Genomic DNA, 17,604 nt, shown 5'->3' with positions numbered 1-17,604 from the left:
ATGCTCCCCAGTGATTTTCATACTGTAACAGCCAAAAAAATGATCCAGAAAAGATCCTGCTAATCCATTTGCACATCTTGATATCTAGTTATCAGCCTGTTTTCTACCTTCAAAGTCCAGATACATTTATGTCATTTTCCAATTTCTTTTTCCTTGTGTCCTGCTCAATTAAAACCCAGCAACCAACTGAAACACAAAGTAGCAGAACATATACATGTTTGCTGCCATAGCAAAATCTACACAACATATGTGGATTTATATTCTTTATTCAGCAACGTGAAACAAAATGACTCACTTTACATTAAGGGTGCATTTATAAAAAAATTGTACAGGACCAAACTATTGTAATGAATTATTAATTGACTATTTGCATAGAGTGACAGACCATATCTATTAAGGACATTTTTTCCTATACACCACAGCCATACTTATCATACTGGACTCATGTAACCAACCAAAGTAATCCATTAATCAAGTCAGTTTTCAGAAGCCCTTAAATGTCTTTGGAGCCCATGATGTGTTTTGATCATACATCTAGATGAGATACTTTAGAATATTACAGCACACAACACCACTGGTTTACTTCACCTCTTAACTGGAGACCTAATGTAGAATTCACTTAATTTAGTTTGAATTTCCATAGTGATGATGCCTATAGTTGCACAGGTTGTGAAAACTTCTTTTATAATTAACAGGAGAGATGGGATGAAATTCATCTTAACTCCTTATATTTATACATCTGCATAAGAACTGAGACCTCAAGTGCCCTGTTTTTTTAAAATAATGAGAGATCAGACAACTTCCTAGATAAAGGCACCTGAAATTAGGTGACTCTTACAACAGCTGATTTAGTTCAAATAATTCTGATCCTAACTCACCTGTCCTAAGCTATTTTTAAAACCAAGGATTAGGTATCTAAATAGCTTAGACTGTGAACCACCTCACAGAATTTTAGCTCATCTAAAATTAAACATCTAGCCTAAACAAGGCATCAAGTGAATGAGCAGAAATAAGATCTCAAGGAGGGCATTTATCCTGACTTAAACATGATGTCTAAGATAGGTAAGATCAATCACCCTATGGAAGTGCTATTGTCGAAACTGAGAAAACTAACTTAGGCTTGGTATCTAACACGTGAAGAGCTGTCATTGAATGATTAATCTAGCTCTTCTGTCCATTCAAAGTATTTCACAGAATCTATTACTCAATTTTTATCAGTGTGCCTCCTATTTAGAGATGCACTCATCTTGTGTAAAGTTGCTCTGCTTGCTACAAGGAGGAAAGTATCTCCAATTATTTTTCGGAAAAACCTCTTACAAAGTATAATATATGAGAAATTTGATGGAACTGGCATTCGTGGCACCTGATTTCATTCCTGGCAGCAGCACAGCCATCCTGTGGCTTTCACATAAGTCATTTAATCTATGCTTCTCATCAGTTGCCCATTTGTAAAGAGGAAGAATGATACTTGCTGATTTCAATGTACTGTTAAGAGGCAAAATCCATTAATAGTCATGAGGACGTCAAATGCTATGGTAATGAGTGGCATAAAATTACACAGAAATCACCAGCCATCTACTGCTGCTAGAAAACAGCTTCCAGACAAAGCATGTCAGGCATTTATGTGCTACTGCAATAAGGCCTTCAGAAATACAGGTTGGTAAATAGTTGCTGGATTCCCCAGAACTATATATTTCAATGCCTATTTGGAAAAACTCTCAAAGCTTCATAAATAGAATTTACTCTAGAAAAGTGATGCTAAGACAGCTAAAGGTATATGAATATATAGTTGTAAAGCATTCTGCTTGTTCTCTGAAAACTACATGCATTTGTGAACCTTCCCCTCAAATTGTGAATTGTCCCAGTCAGCCCAAATCCATACTTTCCAAGGAATAAAATTTGGAATGGAAAAAGCTGTACTTTTAAGCTCTACTTATGGTATTGCAACCACAGAATGAAGTTCTTTTGTGTAACATTTGTTAGTGAACACTTGTCAGGCCCTTGGATTATAAATCACAGTATGACTTAGACACCGAGGCTGGGTAATTGTAACCATTTATTCCTTGCACTCCACTTTACAGGTTGGGATGGTTTTCCTTGAGTCTTAGCATGATACTGGGTTTTCAAGCAGTGGAAATTCAATCATTTGATGTTGTAAATCAAGGGTAATATAAATGAAATCTTTGGGTTGACACAGGAATAACAGGTTAATTACAGATTACAGCCTTTTCAGTTACATTGAGATTCAGATACTAAAACAAAACTGAAGTGCACCTGGATGCACAAAACTCCTGCAAAACACACTTCATGAACACAGTGATTCCTGGCCATGCCAATTTACAAATTATGATTTAATATCATAGAATCATAGAATGGTTTGGGTTGGAAGGAATTTTAAAGGTCATTTATTCCAATCCCCCTGCCACACCACAAACGCCCTGAGCTGTTTTAATTTTGCTTTTAGACTTTGGGTATTGTTTTCTTTATTTTCCTTCCCCCCCCATCTAAAAGCATCTCCTCAGTAGCAGCCTTGCAGACAACTTTGGACAAAAGTATAACAGTAGATGTAAAGCCCAAATCTCTGAAACGTAATTCAATTACTTGTTTCTTTAACTGCATGTAAGAGTCTCAGAGGAAAGCAAATCTACTTTCTGGAGTCAGATTGTTTTTACTGCTCCTATAAATCAAATAACCATCTGTGTGTTTCAAAATTAGATTGTGGAGGCTATTAGTCCATAGCGTAGACTAAGCACTTTATTTATATGTATTATGCATGCACAAAACCTCCAAGAATTAGTTCCATAATGTAATTAGGCAACTTACAGTACAAAACCAGTAGTACTCCTTGGACTAGTAAAAATACTTACAAATGTGTTATCTAAAACACTGATTAAAAAGTGATGGACTGACATGGCTCTCCATGGAGTACCCATAATTTACTTTACCTGAGTTTTTGGGCTTCTCTGCTAGCCCCTGATCAAATTGAAAGAGCAAGTTCAGAGGATCAGCTCCTTGTTACCACAGGAGCACCCAAGGAGACAAGAAAGACAACCACCTCTAAAGGGCTGGAATTTGCCTGACTGGGGAGTCATGGAAAACTGGGTACAAACAGTTGTTTGAAGAAAATATTTAGGTAAGAAACCTCTTATTGGATCAGTGTACCACAATTCACAGACAAAATTAAACTGGAGTAGAGATGGGGAGAAAAAAAAAGAAAGATTGCAGTTAGTGGAATGATATGAAAGCAAGCACAATATGGTACAACAAAGAAAAGGGAATGAGCACAGTGTAGGGCTTAGCACTGCATTTACAAACTACTGAAAGTCTGTGATCTTCCAGCAGGTATTTGGGGGATCAGTGAGAATAGACTGGATGCCAGAGATAAACAATTGGTTTCTTTAGACCCTTGTGGAACTCAAATGCACACTCCTCTTCTTGCTAAAGGAACAGCCATCAAGGCTGTAACTGATGCAGGGAAATCTGTTCAGCTGATGCTGTTGCAAACTGTGGAACTGCATTTCAGTGCAGTAGATACTGGCTCCCAATTCTCAGGTCACAAGAGGGAGCAATGCATATTTCCTGAAAGCAGATCAAAGCTATCCAAGGGATGGAAGAAGTGCTAACTTCCATGTGTACCTGAGATCCTGAACACTGGGGTTCAAATCTTCCCTCTGAATTAAATAAAAGCTGGGTGGAAGAGAAATTTAAATTCAGTATAAAATTACACTTTTTTGTGTTTTGACAGAAAAAAAAAAAATCTTTTAAAATTGTTTTGACCAAGGACCTTCTATTTTCTTTCTCTTCATTCTTTATTTCAGCTGTTGAACCAAAAATTAATGACTTTCACTTGCTTACTGTACATTAAGCTCAAAAAGTGTAAGAATGTAGAGATATTCTGCTTATGACAAGAACTTAAAGGCTAAAGTTATTATAATCCAGAAGGGACAAAACTGAGGAATTTTCATGAATCCCAATTACTTCTGAGTTGGGAAGAAGGTGGTTAGGAGACAGTCCAGGCAGGTATAGCATAGGAAGGAAAGAGAGGCATATCACTAGACTTCATATGAGGTTGCAAGATTATAAAGTTTGTTGTGAACTTCCAGCTATTAAAAAAAGGTGGTGTAAAGAGGATCAAGAGTTAAATGCAGTAGCTCAGTCTTAGAGAGCAAGCAATGAGACTGTGGTGACAAATCCAAAAGGTGACCCAAATGAGATGGAGAGAAAAGAGATATTAGATGGGAAAGTGGTAGAAACGGAGAGATGTGTGTAGGTATCACTTACATGGAATAGTAGCTGAAGCCAGGGGACTGGTTGGGAAGCAGAAAAAGTGTAAGAACTACCCTTGTAAAGATAAAGGTTTTGGAATGCTAACAAAATAGCTTTGGCTTAATTATGAATGGGAGAAATCATCCAGTAAAAATTTATTTTATTTTTTAACTGATTAGAATTACTGAGATGTAACTTATATTACTTCCAAGTGTAGTTATCAAAAATCTTAACCCAGAAATACTTCAGAGGCACTTTGTTGATCATATTTGATAGTTTCCTGTACTAAGCTCAGCTGGTTAATTAGAATTGTCATATGGTATTACTTTTGCCTGAATGGGTAAATATATATATCAAATACTTTAAGACTGACTTTACATGAATATTCAGTAGCATGCATTTGAAAAAAAAATTCCTCTGGCAAGTATTGCAAGTAAAAAAAAAAAAAAAAATCAACTTAGTCACAACCAAACACTGTATATAAAATCCTTCCAGACCTCAACTAATGTTAAATGATCTCTAACCATGCTGTGTTCATTTCGTACTTGATTTCTGTATCTCCTAAAGTTACAGCTCACTGTGAAAACTAGCACAAACCCACATCATCTTTGAGGAGCAGATTTTCAAAACAGGGTATTCTAGGGTATTCCTTTGCATAAGTTTTCCCTAATTGACAAGGAAATCTGGGGAAAAAACCCAACCCCCCAAAAAGCAAACCAAAATCCCGCAAAAAACCCCAATCAAAAAAACAAGCCCCTCCCCCAAAAATGGTCTTCGTTCAGGCTTGCTCAGATTCCAGGGATATAAACACTCACAACAGTTCTAAAAAAAAGTGAGCAATGATATGAGTTTCAGTAGCAGTTGATAGGAGAGATCTGTTAAAATTGATCGTTCGCCTGTCAAAATATCAAGGAACTGGCCAATACATTCTGCAAAGCTGTCAGAGCAGATGATGTAACAGAGAGGCGCAGCTATACATTACTGAGCAGCTTCCTCTCCTGCCACTAGAAGTCTTCTGCTTCATCTGTGCTGTGACCTGTTGGGGGCACTCAGGTATAGCAGCAGATTGCTTGCTCTCGTGTTATTTGTTTTCCCTTCCAGCCTTCAGACGGAGCTGCTATTTTATTCATGAATCACAATATTCCATTTAAACAATTGAACAAGATTTTTTTTATCACTTTGGGGACAAGAGGGAAGTTTCTCATAGAGTCATTAGGGAGACTGCATAACAGTTCACTGCAAGTCATCTTGCTATGCTGGGATATTGTGGTGTTTATGCTTGGAATGTTTTCTCTGCTGTTTCTGGCATTGGCTTGTAGAATTACCTGCCCTCCACTGTATTTGAACAGAGCCCATATTTGGTGCATTTTTAGCATATATTTGTAAGCAGCTTGTACTACCACCACTTGTAGAAACATTTACTTGCAGAGGCAGCCAGCCTGACAGGGCAAATGGCTACTGCAGGAGACTTTCTTACATTGTGCTATTTTTCAACAGCTCCCCACTTACTAAATCTTTCAATCTGATCCTGGCTATATCTCAAATACTTAAGAAAGAGAGGAGTTAGCCAGGAGATTGGGCTGCACCCATTAAGCTAGGGGAAATAGATGGATTATGAAAAGTGAGAGCAAATTGCAACAGAAAGCTCAGCAGAGCTTTGGGCAATTAAAAAGCTTTAGGCTACACCCTTCACCTGGGACTCCATGTGCAGGAGACTTTTTTTTTGTCTTGTACAGACCTTAGTGGACTGAGGGAGTCTGTGACAAGGGGCTCCAAAAGTAACCAGACAAAGCTGATTTTGGAGACTCTTCCTGGGTCAGACTCTCTGGCACCATCTCAAAGAGACAAGTATCAAGGGGTACAGCAATCTGTGGCTGTATTTGTGTTGCCAATTTTTCTGGAAGCTGGTTTTGTATGGTAGGTTACGTATCCACAATGAGCATCAGGTACCAGGGAACCTCGTATTCTTCCATTTCAGCAAGCAGACTACAATTGCATCTTTCCATAAAGCCCAAAACTGATTCCCTCTTTAAAAAATGTCTTATTGCCAGTGGCTAAGCCTTCAAAGATAGACTTTCCACCTAGAATAAATTTCCCATAATGTATGTTCCTAACAGAATAGAAAACACAAAAATTTACATGTCCAGGAGACTACCAAGTTTGATTATTTGAACAAGAGCCTTATTATTATACAACTCCTTTAAGAAAATATTAATCATCAAATCTTCACACTTCTATTTCACAGTATTAGTTTTTCATTAATGCTTACATTTATATAAAGATATTTCAGATAGTCAGGCAGACACATGTTTTCAAGAAGTTGGATCCTGAAAGCCACACAAAACCTTTCTTTCCTAATGACATCAAAAAATATTACATATGGTAAGTATTTACATTTATAGGAGCATTTGTATGGTCAGTTTATTTATATTTTTATTTACAGGAAACAAATGCTCAGTGAAGAAAAGAGGGACCCAGGGGTTTTTTGGCTTAAACTCTGAGGAATGGGAGTTTCATGCAACATAGGAAACATGCTGGTGCTGGTGGAGTGGTGGAATGGAAAGAGGCTGGGAATATTTTGTCTTTTACTACTGAGAAGTATAATAGGATCTAAAGTCTGCAAGTGATTTGTAAACAAAGAATAGATACTTTTCTAGGCAATATACTGCAGTTTAAACAAGAATTAATCCCAAAAAGTCATGTAATGTGTATTCTAAAGCAGATCAGAACAGATTATCACAATAGTCCATTCTGCTTTTATAATCTGGCCTTAAATACATAAGCACTTTAAAAATAAATCAAGACTGGATATGAAGCAGGAACATGCCCCCGTTTTTCTTTGGCTATTGATTGGAATGGAAGAAAATATATGATGGTTTATAATACTGAAATTGCAAGGAGTCTGAATAAAACAGTCTTATAATTTATTCTGAATTTTTTCTATCTAGTAGGCATAACAGAAAAATAAACATCTTAGATATTTTTAAAAAGCAAATATCTAACTAAATAAATATAAGAAATAAATAGATAGTCACATGAATAAGGACTTTGCCTGTAATTCCTTCCTTTCTTCACTTAGGTCTATTTTACTTTTTTTTTCTATTGGTCTTGCCCCAGTTTATTCCCTGATTATCAGTGTGTGTTCTAACATCAAAAAAAAAATCTACTGTGGGCTTCAGTAGACTCATGATAACAATGCTTTTGTATGACAGAATATATTTGCAACAATCTTTATAAATGTATTGGCTATGAAATAATTCAAGCCTCATGACAATCATCACCATTTGCAAAGGAAGTCCATCAGTTAAATGCTGCTCTGTCAGTGATCTTTAGTCAGGCTAAGGTCCACAACTCCATTTTAAGGCTTTTCCAGGGGAGCTGTCAGGTCTGTCTGATTCAGTCCTCTCTCTCACACTTGCAGCCATTTGGTTTAGCTGTGCCTTACTTTTCCTTTAAATTTCTCCTTTTGTCCAACTCTTCCTAGACTGCTTAGCTTTACCTAGTCACACAGCTTAAGTGCAGATATTCCTTTATTTACCAGCCTCTTCAGCAAGCTTCTACATTTGGTCATTCCCTTCCAGCCCTTGGTCCAGGCTCCTTGTCAGACCCTTAATCTTATCATTCTGGTTCTACTCCCAACCCCTTCAATGAAACGACCCCATCTCTTCATTCTACCCAAGCTTCATCTCACTCTGCCCTCCTTTTGTCAGGTAGCTCTAATCAGTCTCTTGAGCCCATCAATCCAGGTTGTAATTTCTTCTATTCCCTCCTCCTAAATCCTCAATTTCACCAGATTGCTGCTTCCGGTACCTTTTGCTAAGGAAAAGCTGAGTTCCTGAGAAGCATGACTTGTGACTCTCTATAACAGCTGAAGTGGGGGGCTGGTGGAGGAAAATTGGAAGTCCAGAAATTGTAACAGCAGCCACAATTGTAATAAAAAAAGGGAGAGTGACAGGGAAAGGAGAAGCAACAGGATGCTCTTGACAATCCCAATCTAATTTAAAAATGATGAAACAAGACTTTGAATTAACACCTCAGGAGTTGCTCCTACCTTTGTCACAGCCCTCATACACCCTTGTGCAAGTCCCTTGGTGCCAGGTTCATTAAAAGATGTGGATAGTGTCCTGTACAACACACTAATGCTGGGCTTTCAGCCCCTGGGTCCCTAGCACCTGCAGCTCTGTGTCATGCACTCAGGCTCTGTAACCACTACCTTAGGAGGGATACTTCAGAGGAAAAGAAAACTTGAATTTCAGAAGAATTGAGCGCATGAAAATTCAACTTGTCTCTCAAAATTTAAGGCCATTTCTCGATACCTCTGTATGTTAATTTCATTACTGACAAAATAATATCTGACTTTCTTGTGAGTGTTGTAAAGCATTCTTCATTTATGCTTTCTTAAGGTCCCTCCACAGAAATAGTTTTCTGAGTGCAAAGCACAGCTATAATTTTAAAAACACTCTTTCAAAAGAGAAAAAAGGACACACAAAGGGATGGATAATATCATGACTAGTCAGTTTGTTTGTCTGTCTGCTGCTTTAGAGAGTCTGTTTACTGCTGTAGTCAAAAGCTGAAAAACTGTGGCAGGTAGCAGATGTGCCAATTAATAACCTGTCAAGGCTGATGGATAGAACGAAAAAAAACCCAGCTCTCACATATAACTCCTGTGTGGTTTTCCCTCCACATTTCAGGTCTTTGGGGGTCATGAGATACACTCTGTTTCCCCAGAGAGAGATGAAACTGTCTCATTAGCGTCTATCTTTCATGACATTAAGACGCTGCCTTTGAGATGCCAACTCACCTGTTCTTCTCCCAGAATCCTGAAGTGATGAAGCTCTTTAATCAAGGAATCTGGACAGCCAGCTGTTGGAAAGAAACAAAAGTAGGCATTTTAGAGCTTCCTGTCAGTGCAGTTTCAGCATAAGGCACAATGATGCAGAGATGATAGAATATACAGATTACCTTAGATAAAGAAGATTAGAAAGATTAGCCATGGCTCTGCAGGCACCAGAATACTGAAAACCATCTATCAAATAATCCCTCTACATTTCTGAGCATGCTACCAAGAACACTTAGAAAGGTTATATTCCAAATATTTTAGCCCTTTCCCCAAAGGACTACAAACAAAAGCAAGATGAAAAGGGCAGCACTGTCTGCCAGATACCGCCAACCCTTTGTATAAGCCAAAAAAGCCTGTTAAAAGAGGATCTCACATCAAAGCATTGGAGCTGCCCAAAGCTGAATTCTGATTCCCACAACAGGTTTGGACTCATTTCTAAGAATAATACATGATTTCCCTGATTCCCTGAAAGATTTAATAGGCCCCACAGATCACTTAATTTTGGCTGTCACAAGGACAACCCATTTCACATATATATGGCTGTAACCCCACAGTGTTAACACACAAACCCAGAACACAGGCAGAGGAGTGATTTACCAGAATTTTGCAATGAGGCTAATTTTCAATCACTGCAGACTTTCCCATCTGTACCAGCCAGTAAGAAAGAATACATCTTGCTAGCTGCCATGCACTTTAGTCACCTATTTAGACTATGGTTCCCTCCCTGGCAATGAAGTCCAAGGGTGCTGTAACTACTTTTGTAAATGACTTTTGACACTACCAGACTAATTCCTGACAAGGGATGAAAGAGCAGACTGTGAGAGCTATCTGGGCTTTACTGTTTTTACTATAAATTGGAGCATCTTTTGTGAACAGAGAAAATTCCTTAAAAGGAATTAAGAGCACAGTTCCTCTCAGAAAATGGGAGGAACCATGGTCTTTATCAACCTAGTTTTCTGCTGATGCTACTACAAATAGTTACCTTTCACTCTTAATGACTGCCATGAAAAGAATACAAATGAATTTGGACATAACTATCATAACTACCAGCACCATGGTTTTACTCAAGGCCAATGAGACATGGCCTACACTCACTTTCTGTTGGCATAGCTGTCTTAGGGATGCAGAAGGAAAAGACTACATTTGAAAGCAACATAACTAAAAAGGCAAAAAATAAGCAATAGACATGTTCTAACAATAACAAGAACAACAGACATTGTCATGTTCAAAAAATGAGCAATTACACTATTAAAAGTCCTGTATTCACATAATTTTTCCACTTCAGGAACTGATTTAAATGTTACTCAAGTCAACCTTTTACAGGTAAATGTTTTATCTTCATTCCAAGGAGGAGTAGGTGAAAAATGCACCATCTACACAACTTCGTCAGCAAACCCTTACAAAAGTAGGACAAGGTTTGAAGTTGGCCCAGGTTTAAGCATATAGTAAGAATTACCTATTAATGAATTGTCTCTTACTAAATATTAGTATTTATTCCCATTTAATGAAACCTATGATATTCTTACAAGTTTCTTTTCACCCACCTCTTCCTCATGCACAAGGGTATTCACATATTTGAACATGTGTTTTAGCTCTAAGTGATTATTTCTTCAGATTTTATTCTCCTCAACTTCTAGAACCACAACCAGTGTATCACTTTAAAATTTATTTTCTCATTTTCTCCATGCTGTTTATTCTTTCACTTTCTCAATGCACTTAATTGTTCTTGCTACTCCTACCACATAATCACTGCTATGTAGCACTTCCTTGTATTCTCACTGGGATTTACATCTCCATCCAACTCTGTCTCAATAACTCCTTGACCTGAGCCCTGAGTTGTAGTCCAGAACTGTTGTCTTCTATGTGTTTCAAATCAAAACTTATTGTATAAAACATGGTTCCTCTCTCTTAGCCTCAAGTTCTTACATAATTAGCAATATATTTTCTTGCTCATGATTTTCCCTGAAAATATCTGCATTGATTGCATACTGCCATAGGAATTTCTAAATGTAGAGGATAATTACAATTTCATGTAATGGTGCCTGTTAATCTTTGACAGATGTTAGCTTTAGAACACCAGCTAAACTGCATGTTGCCTTTTGGAGTCCTTACAGCTTCTACTTCAATCAAGTATTTCTTTCTTCCCTCTTATCCTTTCCAATTTATTATTCGCTAAACTCCTTAAAATTGGAAGGTTTCCTTTTCCTTCCCTAGCAAGAACTTCTTCTCTCCATTCTCCTTGAAATCATGTTCCTGAGTACCCTTTTCTCCCCCAGAAATCCATCCCATTCTGCCCCCACACATAATTATATAATCTCCCCTTTATGAACTAAGATGCATCCTCTCTTTCTTCCATACAAGCTGGGCATGAATGGATTAAGAGCAGCACTGCCAAGAGGAACTTGGGGGTGAGAGGCTGGACATGAGCCAGCAAAGAGAACTTGCAGGCAGGAAACCAAACGTGTCCTGAACTGCATCCAAAGCAGCGTGGGCAGCAGGGCCAGGGAGAGGATTGTGCCCCTCTGCTCTGGTGAGATCCCACCTGCAGTGCTGGATCAGCTCTGGGGTCCCCACAACATCAGAGGGATGTGGATGTGTTGGAGTGGGTCCAGAGCAAGGTCCCCAAAATCAGAGGGCTGGAGTACCTGCCCTACTAGGAAATGGGATTGCTCAGCCTGGAAAACAGAAGGCTCAGGGGAGACATTATAGCAGGCTTCCAGAACTTGGTGGGGGCTTTTAAGAAAGATGGTGACCAACTATTTAGCAGGGTCTATGTTGAAAGGACAAGGGGCAATGGCTTTAAACTGCAGGAAGGTTGATTTAGATTAGATATAAGAAATAAGTGTTTTTGTGGTGAGGGTGGAATGGGTTGCCCAATTCAAGATAAGGCTGGCCAGGGCTCTGAAAAACTTGACCTAGTTGAAGGTGCTGCTTATTGTAGGGGGGCGCGACTGGATAACATTTAAATGTCTCTTCCAACTCAAACTATTCTATGAGTCTATGAAAAACATGCATGTTTTAGTGCAACTAGTCATTCACTGCTGCCTCCTCTTTGAAATGCAATATTTTGTATAGTCTGTTTTTCAGAGACTTGCCCAACCTAGTTTTGAATCTTTTCATAGTTCAGATTTTCCCTGGATCTTGCTTAGCTGATTATACAACAGATCCTGACGTTACTAGCAAAGAGAGAGAGCTTAAAACCTATGTCACTGTTGGCATGATTCTTTCCAGCAATGAGTTCAGAAATGTCAAATGCATACAATATTGAATTATACTGACACATCTTAGCAGTCTGCTGTCTGTAAGAAGTCATCTCAGATTGTCACATTTCAGAAGCAATAATATCAGGAAAAAAAGAAATCTTCCTTTTCTTTTTTCCTATTTAAATATTTCTAGGCATATTTCTGATGTTTCTTATTTCTATTTTTAATTTCTTCTTTTCTGTAAGCGGACCTTTGTAAAACATGTTTTCACACTGTAACCTCTTTTTACCAAATATCTGTGAGTTTTGAGAAAGTCTTGGATTATGTTAAATTCCTGCACTGTGACTAGAGACAAAGGTTATGGCAAATAACCATTCCATAAATAAAACATAAAGGGACTTAAAAAAACCCCTCCCTCCTCAAAACCATTAAGAACTAATTTTTATCTCACCCACAAATTCCTCCATGTATCCACCAACATATTAGTGTGCATGAAAACACACATGGAACCTTGATAATTACTAGTAGTTAAGCACAGCACCCGATGGCTTCACTGGCAAACTGTACACACCAAACATTTATAGAAAAGTGTATTTTCTAAGTCTTTGATGTGAAACTAGCACATGTCAAATTACATATATTGTGCTTTACAGTTTTCTGCTATTTTCTATAGAATGCATTGAGGATTAGTTTTTATGCCCTCTGTCCTACAGAAGCCATTAATGGTCTCAACAATTACAAAAAAAAGTCACTTCCCTCTTCCCAATTATTACTTGAAAAGTACAAGCCTTCATGAAATTTCTGCAGACATAAACCAAACAACGGAAATATTAAAAAAAATAATCAATAATAATTACACCTAGGGGTGTTGAAAGGATACAGTGCAAAAGCATGGACAACTGGCCAAAACTCAGGATTGAGGACACCTGCAGACTGATAAAATGGCAGCTAAATTGCTGATCTCTTGCCTCTTTCAGCTCACATTCAAACCCATGTGTTTCATACTTTCTCAGCTGCAGTGACTGTTACAGGCTCTTGCTAACTATGAAGGTAGAACAAGATATAAGAAATATAAAACTGATGCAAATATTTAATAATTTTATGCCACTTTTAACTCTGTCATACTTCCACTGACCTTAGAGAAATCAGATACATAAAACTAATTTGATGTTTTAGGAATGAGCCTAAGTCTAAGCAGGAAAATAATGAAGGGATGATGCCCAGTTCAAAGGACCAGCAGCAGCTTTATAAAGTCACAAGTAGTTTCTTTGCCTCTATTTAAAGTTTTATTACTTAAATTAAAATTAAGCATTTTATTTGCTTCAAAAGATTCCATCATACACCAGTTTACTTGTTTGAATAATTTTGTTGTTACTTGATTCCCATACTGCTTTATAATTTACCTCCAAATGCTGTACTTATGAATGAAAGGTGCATTTAAAGCTACAGAAATGTGTAACTGTAAACTTGCAATTTACACTGCGGTATTCTCTTCATAAACATATTTTAATCTGTTCATAGCAGTACATGTATCTCCAAGAGAAGAATAAAGAAGCAAGATTTAGGAAGGATGGTTTGATGTCTCCTAACATCATAAATACCCTGATTTCAATTGGTCTGAACACATACTTTCAACTACACTTGTAATTAAACTATGATTCTAACTACTACCAATTTAATTACCCAAATCTTCACATATTTTTTCTCAGACAGAATTAGCTTCTGCTTTTTTTCTTTAAATTATCCCTCTGTATGACTTATGTTCTTCAGAGAGAAGGCAAAGGAAAAATTAAACCAAGCCCTTAACATTGCATAAAAAAGCAAAATGGAAGCAAAATATGACAGCTGCTCCAAATGGAGCCACCTGAGAAGTAACCTGAGTGTCGGTGCCCTGACGGCACCTCCAGCCCTGCCTGTCCCAGCCAGGACCCCATGTCAGCCCTGCCCCACCCGCCTGTGGCTGGGCTGCTGTCCAGCTGATGTCCCCACAGCCCTGCCCTGCCAGCACCTGGATGGAGGTGCCCTGGCTCAATCACTCTAAGGGTCAAAGAAAATCACAAAATGCCCTCACTGACCACAGGTACAACCAAATGTATCTCCACTGCAGAGTTGTGTGCTACCTCTTCTACCATAGCTTTGCAGCATTATTTCATGCTTTGCATTTTGAATTTCCTCTTTCCCCAAACGGTATAGTCGTGTGAGATTCATTTCAATGCATTTAAGCATCAAAATGTTCGCTATATGAGTTTAATATATTCCTTGCATGCTTCCTTTATAGCTGATAGAAGGAATACATGCTTTCACAGGGTAATTCCCACCACCCAAAACAGGCACAAAAAAAAAAAAAATCCCCTTATTTCCATTAAGTGAGGAGTTTAAGGTGACTTGGCAAGATTTACACAAGTAAATTTTAGACTTTTTAAGTTAAAATATTTGAATTTCGCTCAACAGCTGCAGTTCCAATAATTTCTACACATGCTTAACATTGGAGCATATACTTTGTAAATTTCCCCCTCACATTTAGCTCGATGCAAGCTAAGCATTTACATCATGAGCACAGTGCAACTTCCATTTCTCTCACTTAGAATTTATGCCTGCATTGACACTTGTTAATTCTGAAAAGTACATCCCTTTTGTGGGCTCTGAACATAACCATGCACGAATACCTATCAGTGGCCTTCAAAGGATATCTTTTCATAGAGCTAATTGCTAAACCAAGCTTGCCACTGGAAAACGTTTTAGATACTTGAGAATAACCACTTCATGCTTAGAAAATTAATGGATATGTTGGCTTCTTTTTTTCCCCTGACTTTAGTATAGGTATAAAAAATGTTCTGTATTCAAAGACATAATCCTAAAAATCTGGCAGTGCAGCACGGTAATGGCAGGACTTGCAAGACAGCCAGAGTTATATAAATACAGGGAAGTGCAAGCTGGCCTGTGGGGAATGCACAGGAAGGAAAGGTGGCTGGGGAATCCTGCAGCTCAGGGGTGCTTGTTACAGCTGTGGGCATCCAGAGCACAGCCTCAGCTACAGCCTCAGCTACAGTGGGACAGTGGCTGGGAGCCCTGGCGTGAGTGCAAGTTACTCAGCACAGCACAGACATCACTGCTGGCTGAGCAGCAATGGCAGGAAGAGCACAGCCCTGCACTGAGGATAACAGCAATGGGAGTGGAAACAGGGCAGTGTGGAAGCTGGGCTCAGACCAGACTTTCACACAGAACTCCACAGGTTTGGAGTTCCATAACTTGTGCCCATTAATTCATTACACCACTTTCCCAGTCTCCCCCAAACTGTCCAACTAACAGGAATCTTATTGTGAGCCCCACACCCTTCTGCTGCCTGCATCTCGTCCAGGGATAAGCAACCCTGTGCTGGTGACAGTGTGGCCATTCCTATGGGAACTGACTGTGATTTCAAAGTATGGAGTGACTTCACTGTGTTTGTGTTAATTAAATGTTTAGATGGTACAGGTGACCTTTTCTCCCTTTTGATGTTATGTGAATGTGAACAAAAACAAAACTGAGAGTGTCAGGAATGCATAAATATTTTACTGAAAAGAGAAAAAGATATTATGAAGACTATCAAGCAGGTAATTTGTAGAATATAAGCATATAAGGCTATATTTGGAATATTGCTTGTACATTGTGAAAAGATGTTGAACTATTTTCTCACAGATCCTACAGAAGTGATTTACTTACTATATCTTACTATAGCCATTATCACTATTTTTCTTACAACACTCATGAGCAATACTTTGGTAAATAGTAAGTTATTGAATTTTTTCCTTGCTGCCCACACAATTTCCTAAGGTAGACAAACTTACAACTTCGTTCATTTGTGTATGTACACTTACATTTACATACCTCTTCCTTTGTAGAAAAAGATTTAATTTTTAAAAAAAGAAAGGTCATAAAACAGACCTGTGAATAACTTGTCACCTCAAGTCCCATGCAGACATCTGCAAGTCTGAAAATGCAGAGGATTCACAGGGGCACACAGCTTCATCTGGAGCATCAATTATTTCTAACCACCATTAATCATAAAATCACATGTCAGACTCAAAACCATCTCAGGAAATCTGTCAGCCATATGTCTGAAAATTGGGGGCCAACCATTTAGTACCCAAATTTCTTGTATTGGCCACCTTACAATTGGTGTAAAAAACTACCTATCCAGCAAAAACAAATAAAGTAAGCTAAAAAATTACATGGGATTCTTTACTTGTACTCATGCCATTTTAATGATCATCAGTGTGCAGATGTTATTTTTCTGTATAATAATATAGATGAGAAGATACACAAATATATGCCCAAAACAAGACACATTAGAGTGCTTCAATATTATAGATTGGTTTTGGGAAAAAAAAAAGAAAAAAGCTTATTTCAAAAGCGAGAAATATTGAATTCTGTCCTTTCAAAGTCAGCAGGCCTTTATTTAGACTGCAAAGCTCAGCTGTGCACTTGGGCAATGCTGAACCAGAGAAGATGACAAGCAAGGCTTGTGTGTGGTTTCTGTACCCAGAGGTGTCTGACACTCGTAAGGTCATGGCAAAAATCTTCACATGGTGAAGATCTTTCCTCTAAGTCTTTAAAAATCTCTCTGAAACTACAAATGGTGGAGCAGTTCTTCAGCTCAAGCAGGCTATCACAGCAGCAATTAAGGGAATGGGGCTTACAGGCATCTGTACCAACGAAAAAATTGACTGTGTACAGAAAATGTAATGTTTTGTTAAAAAGACTGTGTGCCCGTAAAGGACATATTTAATTGCAACTTTTGTTAAGGTCAATATGCAAAAAAACCCTATTCTCTTAGGAAAAATCAGAATTGAAATGTAATTTTCTATTCATTCATGACATCATCAAACAGTATCATGTTAATTTGCCTTTTTTTTGATTGACTTCTCACAGCTGAAGCCAGTGAAAAGACCTATACATTATTCTGCTATCAAAAAAGCTATTCATCAAGAAAATTTCATGAAAGCTGGATTGTCAGGACACAACACCTGTCCTGTTCTAACCAGTCACTAGAGATGTTGGATGTTAGTTACCCAGCTGAAGAGGTTACATCTTTGTGCACTCCTAAATTCAAACCTCTCCAAAGACACAGAGCATCTTTTCTACTCTCATGAAGTGCTTGTGAAAGAATTGTGCAAATGGACTGCATCAGAGTTGGGAAAGGATCACATAAAGTGATTGCAGCAAATTCTGCTGGTCTGGCTTTCTCACATTGCACACAACTCTGGCTTTCACTGTGCTGTTACTCATTGCTGTTTTAATGATGCTTTAAAGCCA

General features: G+C 38.1%; 1 protein-coding gene across 2 annotated transcripts in view; it reads right to left on the bottom strand.

Moving 5' to 3' along the window:
• PRKN (parkin RBR E3 ubiquitin protein ligase) overlaps positions 1-17,604 on the bottom strand; it is a 685,695-nt gene that overhangs the window by 112,778 nt on the left and 555,313 nt on the right. For both annotated transcript variants that reach the window (XM_059841269.1, XM_059841270.1), the window contains one exon: positions 9,068-9,129. In XM_059841269.1, coding sequence (XP_059697252.1) covers positions 9,068-9,129 — 62 coding nt within the window. The remainder of the gene's footprint in view (positions 1-9,067; positions 9,130-17,604) is intronic.

The sequence above is a fragment of the Haemorhous mexicanus genome, chromosome 3 (assembly GCF_027477595.1).
Source record: "Haemorhous mexicanus isolate bHaeMex1 chromosome 3, bHaeMex1.pri, whole genome shotgun sequence".
NCBI lineage: Eukaryota > Metazoa > Chordata > Aves > Passeriformes > Fringillidae > Haemorhous > Haemorhous mexicanus.
Note: the sequence above shows the minus strand (reverse complement) of the source record. Positions and strands in the feature narration are given on the sequence as shown.